This window comes from Pocillopora verrucosa, chromosome 5, assembly GCF_036669915.1.
Source record: "Pocillopora verrucosa isolate sample1 chromosome 5, ASM3666991v2, whole genome shotgun sequence".
In the NCBI taxonomy this organism is placed as follows: Eukaryota; Metazoa; Cnidaria; class Anthozoa; order Scleractinia; family Pocilloporidae; genus Pocillopora; species Pocillopora verrucosa.
In genome coordinates, this window is record NC_089316.1 from 220827 (window position 1) to 233513 (window position 12687).

The 12687-nt window shown below is 37.6% G+C and overlaps 1 protein-coding gene and 1 pseudogene across 1 annotated transcript; one reads left to right on the forward strand and one right to left on the reverse strand.

The window, feature by feature from the left end:
* Positions 1-95: 95 nt before the first annotated feature.
* Positions 96-9369, reverse strand: LOC131790915 (glutamate receptor 3-like). Its single transcript, XM_066167611.1, has 15 exons — positions 9248-9369; positions 8530-8664; positions 7895-8137; positions 7396-7601; positions 6907-6954; positions 6670-6795; positions 5965-6093; positions 5426-5530; positions 5075-5197; positions 4491-4685; positions 3753-4110; positions 1904-2266; positions 1520-1690; positions 1071-1230; positions 96-474 (listed from the first exon to the last, which is right to left on the reverse strand). Exons 1-15 carry the CDS (start codon positions 9336-9338, stop codon positions 420-422), a joined length of 2508 nt encoding a protein of 835 aa, XP_066023708.1. The 5' UTR covers positions 9339-9369; the 3' UTR covers positions 96-419.
* A 2034-nt stretch (positions 9370-11403) lies between these two features.
* Positions 11404-12199, forward strand: LOC136281267 (protein adenylyltransferase SelO-like; annotated as a pseudogene).
* The last annotated feature ends 488 nt before the right edge of the window (positions 12200-12687 follow it).

Consider the following 12687-nt stretch of genomic DNA (forward strand, 5'->3'; position numbering starts at 1 on the left):
ACTCTAAGAGTTCAAACATATCATAAAAAACTGACTGTCTTCCTCGATCGTCCGGAAAATTATATTTTTGAACAATCTGTGGAAGAAAAATGAACATGTTTTCGCGTCAAATAGAGGCTATCGTTCATAAATACATGATCAATACTTATCCTTGTACCCTCAACTGAGTCATAAATGGTGGAAATTTATTAATTAGAAGTTCTTGTGCTTTATCAGATCACTTAATATGAAGCAAGTTGTGCAAGTTTGTTCCTCTTATTGTTTTGATGTCATCTATTAGCTTTTTTACTTAGCATAGGAACAGTGCTCAGCACCACAGAGCTTAGGGTTATTAGTCCAGACTTCCAAACAAGGTGATCTTTATATTTCCTTCTTTTTGGGTTGTTCGCTCTACAGAATTTAGGTTAATTCCATGTTAGTCAGTCTGCTGAAGTCCTACTGGTGCAGTTTGTCCTAAACGCAGAATTCGCTGGCCTGTAAACAAGATAAATTCTTTGTATTATTTATTGTTGTTTATTTAGCCCCAAACGTGCTGGTAGGATGTTTAATGAGAGTAATACAGTGTTATTGTATTTCTGGCTTGAATCAGCGTCAATGCCAGATGTGATGACTACTTACTGTCGGTATAATTACATTAACTAATTACCATTCATCTAATTTTTCACAATTGTCTCTCTAAACTGGTCACTACGTTGAATTATTGCCCAGGGTACTGATGTTCAACTCGGTTTAATGCATAAAGGGGGTAAGTTTCTAAAGAAACTGTGGCGCTGCGTCGGTGGGAGAGTAAAGCAGGTAATTTAGTGTTAATAACTGAGTTGTTAAATCGCTCTGATGAAGGGCTAACGCTGGAAACGTCAGCTTTTTTACCCTTTACGGCGGCCAATTTACTTTTTTCAACTCAGTTGTTAACACTAAACTACCCACTCGGTTTAATGCACGTTGGTACATGGAAGAGGTTAACTTACTCAAATTATTTATCATCAACCTTTATAGTCCCTTTAAGGTTAGCTTTCATGCTTTGTAAAAGGTTTTAAAGTGTAAAGCCTTGATAAAACAATCGAACCAACCTTCTGTTCCCTGTTTGAACTTTGATGGTTAGTACGTGTTTAGCTGTTCTTTTCCAGTAGATCTCAGCAGCAAGCGTCACCAAGGCAACTGCTAGTCCAGCACTCAACACAATATAAACTCCCAGCATGCTCTTCAGACTGATTCGCTTACGAGACAAAGCTGTAAATACGAATTTTAACAATCTTCATGTAAGAGAAATACAAAAGATCACGAAAACAAACAAACAAACATCAAGTAAGACCTTACGAAATATTCCACATGCTCGGAAAATAAGTGTAGACCAGTTTTTTATTTGTCATCATACGAAAGTAAATAGGAGGATGTAAATCCCTGTAATGGTCTTAGGTAGTGGTGGGATGCGAAAAAGAACAATATATGGTATGTAATGCACATCTCGTTCAGTGCCCTTGTCTAAGCACTGAAATGGTTAAAAACCTTATTGACTCACTTGTGTCTTGTTCCTGAGAGCAAGCATTTTTATTATCCCACCATTTTCGTCTCAGTGAGTCCAGAAACTGATTCTCATGGAGGTGCAGAATAGTCAGCGTAAATAAATCAGTGTGAGGGTCATACGCTCTAAAAGTCAAGGCGAAACCTTTGGCCGAGGTCAGACCAGGAACTGAAAATCACAAATAGGCACAATTTAAGAAAACTGTGAGACTGATTTTGACGCTGATTAACGGATCTGAAAAATTGTCATGTCGTATACGTGGCCACTTAACCCTTTCTCTCGCTGTGAAAGTCCAATGATAATTCTAACTAATTCAATCCTACAAGAGAGTCTCACAGCTTTTGGTATTTTGACCACGCCCTTTCAAGTTATTTCACTTACCTACTCTGAGGCCGCATGGCCGCTGCATGGCGAGGTAATCAAGGACTGGTCCGTCATGAATAAATGCAAAATTATCCTTCTCTCGAACCCACTGGACTCCTTCTTGTCCGTTTTTAACTAATGTTTTTTCCGCTTGGATTCTATTCCAAATCTTCCTATGCGGCTCGTACTGAGTTTTCTTAAATGCTGAATGAACACTGGTGGAAGAGACAACTGCCACTTTGTAAGAGGTTTTTAAAATATCGTTCAGACTGTTGATCGGCTGAACTGCATTTTTCACAGTAAGGAAGGCAGCAAGGTTGGCTGTGTATGTTGAGACCCAGATAACTATACAGAACCAGTAGCAACCGGCCAGAATTCGACCTGAAGTGAAATAGGGACAAACTCGCAGTTAATAAAACAATGGGGTTCATGTTCTCATGCATAAATATGATTTGGGTTCGAATCATAGTCATTTTAGCCGGAGCCTCTAGGCTGTATTACTCTATAACTGTATAACTATTTTATCACTATGCAAGGCTTTGATAAAATAATTAATGGAAAAAAATAACAGCAACATGGTCTGAACAATCACGCGAGCATGCGATCGGGTGGAATTGCATATTAGTCTTCACAAATCTCCATTTTAGCCCGCAAAATGCGCCACAGAGCGTGACAAAGAGATGAAAATACCAGTAAACGCTGTTATCAAATATATATGAAACTGCCTTTTTATTGATACACAACAATCAAATTCCTTTTCTATATTCTTGGCTTAGCCGAATTCTTAATATTTTTATCAGCCCGAAATAATGGATGGTGATCTGTGAACAAGTTACGACCAATGAGCAATACCTTTGGTACTGAACGCGCTAACTGGTTAAAAGAACTTGAACTATGAGCGATTTTGAGAAGCCATTTCTATATTATTTTATTGTCTAGCTTTGAGAAAGTAGCAGTCTGAACAATAAAGCGAGCGTTCAAGAGAGCGAGCCAAAATACATTTAGGTAATTTAGTGTTAACAACTAAGTTGAAAACGTAAATTAGCCATCGTAAAGGGTAAAAAAGCTGACGTTTCGAGCGTTAGCCCTTCGTCAGAGCGATTGGAGGAATCTATTGTAGGTTGTGGGTTTACATGCAGAAAGTGGAGCTACGCCATTGGTGTGAATATGGTGACGAGAAAACAGAAATAAATTAGTTGAATGAAAAGCGCTCGTTGATTCTGTGGGGATTAAGGGTGCCGATTTGGAAGATAAATTTTTGTTCTAGTGTTTTGCGGCTTTTACGAACTGCTTAGATGTAAGGAAAGGCCGCAGACTGCCATATGCTGTTTAGAATGATTAGGGAGATTAAAGTGTCCAGCGACTGGTTTGGATGCGTCCTTGTCATTTCTTTCCACGTCGCGAAGGTGTTCTCAGAATCGGTCACCTAGTCGTCTTCCTGTTTCGCCGATGTATAACTTATTGCAATAAGTGCAAGTTATGCAGTAAATAACATTGGCGGAGGTACACGTAAAGTGATCAGTGATCTTAATAGATCTCTTGGGTCCCGATATTTTCTCTACGTTATGAATGAAAGAACAAGTTTTGCATCGTGAGCGAGCGCATTTGAAAGTTCCAGATTAGTCATTGGTTTTAAATAAACTCCTGACAAAATACATTTTAGCCTACCATAGTCTTCATTCTAGATCACAAAATGCGCGAAAATGCACGATAAAGTGATGAGAATACCGCGTTGTGTTGGCTTCTCCTTCGCACGCAAAACCAATGGAAGAACAAAATAGCATAGCACAGATAGCACATGTGTTATATCTGTAGTTCACCTTATGAGTGGTAATCATTGCAGTGGGGATATCTTTACTAACATTACCTGATAAATTCCTCGGTGTGTTATCTCCTCCTTGCTGCAGCATGCAGGCCAAAGAAAACCACACACTGTTGAAGAAATTAAACTCCTCTGATGTTCCTCTACCATTTTCATCTTTGTATCCATAAGGACTGAAGTAATTCAGTACGAAGACAGCAATAGAGATGAGTGCCACTACTCCCAGAGTAGCGATCCAGACGCCATTTTCAAATGGATGCATGAACTGCAGTAAATCAGTTGTCTCTGTTGATGTCTTCTTCACCAGTAGATCGTCAGTATAATACATGAACGGAACAGTGAAATCCACCACCTTTTCTCTGGTTTCAGTGATGGCAATCGATCCAGCCGCCATGTTCGCATTCTTAAAGAAGGCAAAAGTGAACGTTTTTGTCGTCAGTTTAACTTTTTAGATCTAAGTCAGGGATTTTAGCTGTACACTGTCATGCTGTTACCTCTGATTTTTATGGTATTTAGTTTTTTTTCGTACTTGTTGCCTCGCGTGTCACTTGCGGTACTTTGCGCTGCATTCCGCCTACCTTAAAAAAGGTCTGATCTGGTGGCTGTTTATCTTTTACGGGCATCATTGTCAGTTAGAGTTTATTTCTTCATAGGCGATTTCTTTTTAACCTTTTACTAATTACGGTGGTTGTCATCTGAGTTACGATGATTTTATCTACTGTAAAAGGTTAGTATTACATCTGGTGCTTTTTGGAGAAGAGAGTCAACTTTTCAGCTAATTACCCCGTCTAAAATCTGTCTTATCATGCCGTTCCAAGTTCCATTTTCCGTCACTGTTCCATAAAATCCATCTGGCGAAGGATACATTTCATATGTAAACCCGAGTGATCGAGACAGCTCCTTGAGAAGATCAATAGAGTATCCTTGAAGTGAAATCGTCCCATCTTCATTCTTCTTTGGCATTATAAATGGTGGATCCTATTTTGTTTTTCACGAAGGAAAAAGAGTGTTAAACGAATGCCATTAGAGAGGGATAGAATATACCGAGAGATCGAATTCATTATATTTGATTACAGTTTGCTATGACGTAACTAGCACTAAATTTTTGAAAGTTGCCTCAAGGCTTAAAAATAAGGGCCTATTACAGTTGGTTACTTAGATACAAACTTTCTTGAATATAATCACTGTAACTGCCACTGGCGACTAATACTAACTAATTCTAGCGCAATTTTTAACGCGGAACGAAACGACACGGTACGGTTAAAACTGCAAATAAAACAGCGAACGAAAGCTATTACAATAAAAACTAGACTAAATACACAAGGAAAGCTACAACGAAAACAACGAAGAAAACTTAATACAAATACCTCAACATATACAATCCTAAAATGTCTGCCTTTTACTTCTCCATTACTTGACGATCCGGGTAAAGTGTTTGGTAATGGATCTTCAAAAAGAACTGCTCGTTCCGTTGAATTCCAACAACCAATCTACAGTGAAAAAGAAAAAAAAACATACGAAGAGCTGACCTGGAAAGTGTTAATTATAGTAACTTATGTGAAACTTTGAAATAAGGAGGGGACTGGAGATGGAAGTTGACAGACCGAAGGTTTATCATTTTGATGTATTTCCTTTAAGTATTTAAACTAAGTCACTGCATCTGTGGTAACCTAATAAGATAAAACCCATACTTTTCAATCTGATCAACTTCATCTTACCTTTTCGAAAGAATCATTTCGAAGATTTAAGATTTCCAGGGAGACGTCTGTTCGCCTTCCCCTGTTATCAAACTGCACAAACCCAGTCATACCGTTGAATGTAACCTTAGAAAAGACAAACAAACTTCCCATACAAAGATCAGGTAACTCCTATTTAGAAATCACATAAACTCCACTAGTAATCCGTGATATCGAAAGACCTGTATGGAGTCGGTGCAAATGGCAGAGTAATCTGAGAATGCTGATACAACCCTTTTACGATCTCTCCTAGAATTCCCATCAGGTGATGTACTAGAGGAACAACGCACATTAGGATACCCCCCACACGTGGTAAACAGTTGGAACAAAAATTTGCACTTAAACGCGCTAAACAGTGGCTTACTCGGAAGATCCACTAATAAAGAATACACTTCTAAAAAATTGAACTCGGAAATTTCAAACTGAAGATAATTTCGACAATTTTGAAAATTGATAGACTAAAAGAGACAAGCGATTGTGTTTCATGAACAGAAATTAATAATTCAGACCAGACTTATCACCTTTCTCATGCAGTCAAACATCTCTGTATCAGGTAAGAGTCTATCATTTCCATTCAGTGACAAACAAGGCTTCTCATTTAAAGCTTCGGTAATAACGTTTATTGCATCGTGTGCCACAGCAACATAATCCTGAGGAAAGATTTGAAGGAATTTAGTTACAGAAACCCCATGATGACGGAACAGAAGTGAAAAGAGTGAATAATTGTTTTATCGTTGTAAGACTTGTAAGCTGGCTAGCTAAAAAACTCGTATGGCGCTGGCCTATTGTCATATTGCATAGGTATATGAGATACTCAGTTTAGCTCGCCTATTATTTCTTTAGTTGACATTGATTTAATTGTCTTGTTATTTTTAATGAACATCATATGATGCTTGACTGTGATCTTGCAACAAATATTATCAACAAGAAAAGAGCGATCGGTAGACAGCTTCTTGAATGTTTTACTGTTCACCAAACTTAACTAGTTACTCAATATGTTAGTCAAAGTCCCTTGACAAGGAAAAGGTTACGTTTTACTGTAGTCTAGATCTGTAAAGCTAAAAATGATGTATAAATAAAACTTGAAGACCATGGTTGGTCACCCAAATAACTGCACGTGAACTAGACCACCATTTAATTTGTAAGAAAATCTGATAATCATTACTGCGAAGAGAAGATTTATTTATCTAACAATGTCATGACTCCTAAGTTTGCAACAATTTTACCTTGTTGATGTATTTGAGTTTTTCTTGTTCTGCTGATCCAAAGAGTTTATTAACAAAGCTGCTTTCGTATGGAAGCTTAAATGCCAAGACTACATTGTCAGGAAGACTTCTCTGGTGTTGGGATACCTGTGCAAACGAACGAGTCAAATTCATGATCAGAGTTTTCAATAACATTTCACTTATAATTAATGAAGAGCTTCATGCTTTCAAGTGCTGCATACTCAAGTTATTTGGTACCTGTTCTTGGAGGATCCACTGATACGGAAAATGCCTTTGACGAGGAACCTGACACAAATGAAATAAAAAACCGTAACTGCGTATGACTCCTTTGAACTTTTGCTGATTGCAAGATTTTTTTCCCCAAAAGTACTTAATGTACTTCTGCAAGAGGTAATCTTTTGTTTTCTGGTAATGGTGGAGAGTAGAGATTCTGATAACGTATCGTCTTCTCAAATTTTATGGATGAGACTGCTGAAGGCCCAGAGAGTTCGCAAGAATACTCTAAAAAAGAAGATCCAACCGTGACAGTAGATCCTGCACAATAACCAAACTCTCGTACTGTGAGATCGTCGTCAAGTGTGAAAATGAGAAATGTTTCCTCGTAGAAAAAAAAATAAAAGAAAACGATTGTTATAACTACCGGTAATGTTGTGTCAGTGATCGTCGCATCCACTGGCACTTAATCAGTCAAATTAATGAGTTTTGATATTTGAATACTTCCCTCACCTGTTGCAAAAACATATCAGTGTTTTCCTTCCCTGTGTAGAGAAGAATACTTTCTGGTTGGTAGCTTTGTATCTGTTCCATTATTTGCCATATTTTTCTTTCTCTGTCTTCGGCGTATTTTGTCTCAGGCACCTGAATTAAATCCATGGTGAGTGTTGACTTCTTATAGTTGAGGTAGAAATATCCAGCCTCAAAGAAGCGACTCTCTGTGTCAACAGACAAAACGAAACGCATCAAAGCTAAGTTTTATAACATAAGCTTAACAGCTCACTGAAAAAATTCTTGGAAAGTAGGAATAAACAGCCTGAAGATTCCTGGCAAGAAAACTTCAGGATAGGAGGGTTGCATAACAATAAGACGTAATGGGTAAGATAACATGAGCGATGCACTTCATGGGATGAATTGTGGGGTTTCGGGTCCAACACTACAGGTATATAGATTTTTTACTTCGGTTGATAAGTTCTCTGTCATAACCTTATGCTAGTTTGTTTCAAATTACCATCAAAGATCAATAGAATTTTTCGCCATTTCAGTATGCTCAATGCATCAAATGTTGCATGCGCGAAATATCTGTATCCCGCTGACATATCCACTACATTCTCACACTGGTCAAACTGTCCGTTGCTTCCATGGAGGCGAATGACAGAAACATCCATTACCAAAGAGATTGCGCATGCGGAGACTTTTGAATGGCTTCCCTCAGCGAGTATGGTGATGTTTTGTTGGCGAAGCACCGAAAGAGCTGCAAAGAATGATAATTAACCAGTTAAACTAAATTGTATCCATGCCAGCTATCTGTCATCCATTTAAATTAATTTTGTTAACGGTAATCAAATATTTGAGTTGTCTTGTACCCATGCCAGTTCTTTATCCTTTTATTTAATTCTCGCTAATGATGACGAAACCATCAGGCTTAGCTATTATCCTTCTTTGTACCTGTTATGAAAAACTGTCCTATACTAGTTTGGGTAGAACTAATATAGAGTTTTGAATTTATAATAAGGTTGTAGGACCATTCTGTTGTTTTAGTGGAATCATGATTGATGCCTCATGTTAGAGTGCATGGTATTTACATGGAGGTTATTATCCAGAACTCGTAGAAAGAATGATATACCCTTTGTCTAGATTTCTTACCTTGGTCAAATAGACCTACAGAAGTTGATGTATTTAAAACCTTTAATGTTATTGAGATGTTGTTTTTTGTGTTACTTTGGGACACAACAAACTTCAATGCCTCAGATTCTTCTGCATTTCCATTACTTATAAATCCTATTTGGCCACAAGGAGAAAAGAAAAATACGGTGAAAACCTATTTTACAAAATTCAAGTTACAAAACCGGCAAAGAACATGCAGGATTTGCACGGCTACGGAACTTCAGGAAACTAGCTTCCTCTGCCTGTACTTTCATTAAGGGTAGAGCGATTTACCTTTAAATTTACTGCAATATCTTAGTTGTTTCTTTTCTGATTAAGTGGTCTTTTGCTCGGCTGAACTTTTTCCAAACTCTCTCCTATTCTCTGTATTATTTTAATTTAGGGTTGAAAAAAGAATTTACTTTGACACGCTTGACAAACAAAATGGTGAAGAGTGAATTAATTCAATTTCCCCCAAAACGATAAAGATCACTTAGAAAATATCTTGTTTAAGATGATTCCTCCATTTGATGTAGTTACGGCGTAGAAAGATGGCGTTAATGGTTGTGATGATATTGAGCGAACTAGGACAGTTCCTTAATCAACACAATTTACATCTACTACACTTTTACACAATTTACTTTATACGGTTTTTTTTAGGGTTTGGTTTTGTTTACATCTTGAATGTTCTTATAGACTGAGTAGCTGTATAACTTACCACATGTGAAATTTCTTTTATCTGCGGATGCTAACAAAACCAGGCTAGAAACAAAAATTGTCAAAGCCATTTTGCGGTTTCGTGCGTCCATGTTAGCCTAACAGGCTTTCAACAGCACGAAGTTTTCGATATTAACATATTAGCTGTCATATGGCCGACTTTGCTGTATCTGGACCTATAAATGATTAATGACTAACGACATAAATAGTTTTGATGAATTAGTTTATCTATTATATACGGAGAACCCTACCTACAGGTGTCTCGTTAGGTATATTGTTAACAAAAATGTATTTTCATATGACGAATAATATGGAAACGCTTTATCTTAATTGATATTCTAGGGAAATATGTTGTACTAGTAAATTCGATGGATGTAAAATTGCGTGCTTGTGATACTGTGTGTTAAGCAAATCATAACTGTTTTATTCTACTGAAGAATCCGTCTCTTAAAAAAAAATATTCAGCAAAAGAAGTTGTGATAGATATCAGGGTGAACCAATGTCCTGCTTTGAATAAAAGCAGTGGGTGGGTAAATTTTGTACTACTTTACCTTCTTCGATTCTTTTTTTTTATAATTCCTGTCTGTATATATTATTAAAAAAAAACTGTTAAACTGGATTGAAGCGCTAATAACACTCGGTGAAGGACTCCTATGATACTAACGATCATAACGTCAAACTCTGTCATAAATGTGATGAAATGCGGATGTGTTCAGAGCACAGCTTGTGTCGTTCAGTCGAGTCAGCTGTGGACTGAAGCAGCTGAACATAATCGAACGTTACAATCCGTCAGTGATTTCTATGAGTAGGACTTTTAGAAACACTGTAGTAGTCAAGTCGCTATTTTTCCGTTTACAAACAAGAATGTATCCTTTTGTGGAACTAAAGGGTTAAGTTTCTAAAGAAACTGTGGTGCTGCGTCGGTGGGAGAGTGTAAAAGCTGACGCTTCGAGCGTTAGCCTTTCGCACTGACGAAGGGCTAACGCTCAAAACGTCAGCTTTTTTACTCTTTACGGTGGCCAATTTACGTTTCCAACTCACTTGTTAACATTAGATTACCTCCTTTTGTGGAACTGTTTACCATATCAGCACCTCAGTGTCGACGGTCTTTAGTTTTATGACAACAAAACAATGCGAATACCAACCACATCAACATCTCATTTTTCGTTAGAATTCGTTTTTTTTTTCTTTTTTTTTTTTAAGTAACTTTATGTTAGCATGTAGAGTGGTATGTTGCTCGTACCAATCAGATCGCCGCATTTGGGTATGTATCTCGCACCAGTCAGATTGCGGCATTAGGATATGCAGTGGCGGATCCAGACCTTGAGCTAAAGGGGGGCCTGGTTTTTTAATTTGTCGCTTGCCCTGCCGGCTTTTCTTCCTTCTGCGGTTTTTTTTTCTCCAAAATGAGGGGGGGGCTCGGGCCCCTCTTGTAATCCCCTCCTGCAACGCGCTTTCTTTCCATCAGGGGATACATGGCGTTTTGTGACGAGACCAAACAACGGCTGCGAGGGGAACAACAGCAAGTGTGGCACCGGTGGATTTTATCTTTGCTTAGAAGTATTTAGACAATAGAGACAATAGACCACAAAATACCTGTGCGAGTTCAGATAAATTAGTTTTTTTTCTTTCTCTTTAGCTGAAGTAGTGCGATATTTTCGTCCGTTGGAAAGTTATGCTCTTTTTCTGTTTTAAAAATGAAAACATTACGAACAAAAAGTGCCCCATCTCAACCCGCCCAGCCAAAAAATAACTTTTGCATGCTACGCATGCTTATGTTTAAATTTGTTAGCTGCTGCTTTGTGTAAGGCTTAGAATAAAGAGTAACTAAGGTCACGAAACAGTTGGTAACGGAGAACGTTGTAAAATCTGATTAACTGTTAACATCCTCGTGAATCCAAATGAAACCAAACTATCTGCAACGTCTTCAACCTTAGCAACTTGTCAAACCCCCATTTCCGTTTTTTCTATCGGCTCTATTTCTACTAAAACTTCACGTTGACAAACAGTTTGCGTCATTATGCACCCATTTCTGAGTCTTCAAACTGTTCCTTTGGAAAGAAAAGGAGAAGGGATGACGGGCTGAAGGAGTTTTCTTTTTCTTCTTGCTGTTCCTCCTTTCTCTTTCTGAAGTCCATCCACGGTGACTTTCTCAGAAAACGAGGCTTGGATACCAAGGCATCTAATATGGCGGAGAACTTAGGTCTCTTTCGTTGTCCCCTTCCAATCTTTATTTTCTTTTTATTTCACGGCTCGGTTTTAAGCGTAGTGAATGAGGATCTTTGGAAAATTCACTGCATCTCCCTGAAGGATCACTCTGTTTGTGAGACAAATATGTTTTTGCTGTTGGTACAAATGGTTTCTGTTTGTCGAAAGACAGAACTACTAGAATTTGAAAACTGGAGTTTATGGAAAGAAGTATTCTATTGAAAGAATTTGACGTGGACGAGGAAACGAGAAACTATATAAGACAAGTACATGGAGTAATTTTTTTCAAAAGGTCATCCAGTTCCTCTGAAATATAAACCTTATTTGGTGGCTATTTCTCAAGAAGTATTGACGGACATTCTTGATTTGAATGATTCTGCCTTTGAATCACCAGCATTCATAGACTTTGCTGCGGGAAATGAAATGATACCAAACTCAATTATGCTATCACATAGATACGGTGGACATCAGGTAAAGTTCCATCATTCTCACTTTTTTTATTTGGGATCATATTCTTGTAAATTAATTAAACAAGCTGTTAATGAAAGGACTCGAGCACAATCTAATAAACTTGAAATTTATTATTTTACTGGTGCTTCTATGGGCTGAATTGATTCTTTTTTAAGTTTGGCGATTGGGCAGGTTAGCTAGGAGATGGTTGTGCTGTAATTTTGGGGGAATACACGAATAGGTAATGGAAAACATACAAGTTACTAATTGCATGTCTTGTACCATTCTTTTTTACTGTGATGCAAGCATTTTACGAGATACCTTTACTTTATTGAAATTTGTTACATGTACAGAATAGTATCGGCAACCGGAGAAAACAGGATGATGTCCCAATTGATATTCAACCCGAATAAATATTAACCAAAGCACCCCAATAAATATTAACCAAAGCACCCCAATAAATATTAACCAAAGCACCCCAATAAATATTAACCAAAGCACAGCTGTGAAGGAAACTCCTATTAGTGTTTCTAGAACTGTAATAACAGTATTGGAAATCCAGGAGTTAAGCTTATATTTGGATGTGAAAAGACTTGATCCTTTTTTAAATATTTAAACAGGATAGGGGAGAGGTGGGAACTTCAGTTAAAAGGCTCAGGGAGGACTCCCTATTCAAGGTACTGTTTAAGCAATTTTTAGCCTTCTCCACATCTTTAAGGTTTAGTTTTGATTTTAAACTAAATGATTTACATTTATTTGTAAAATCTTTTAGTCAGTTGCCAT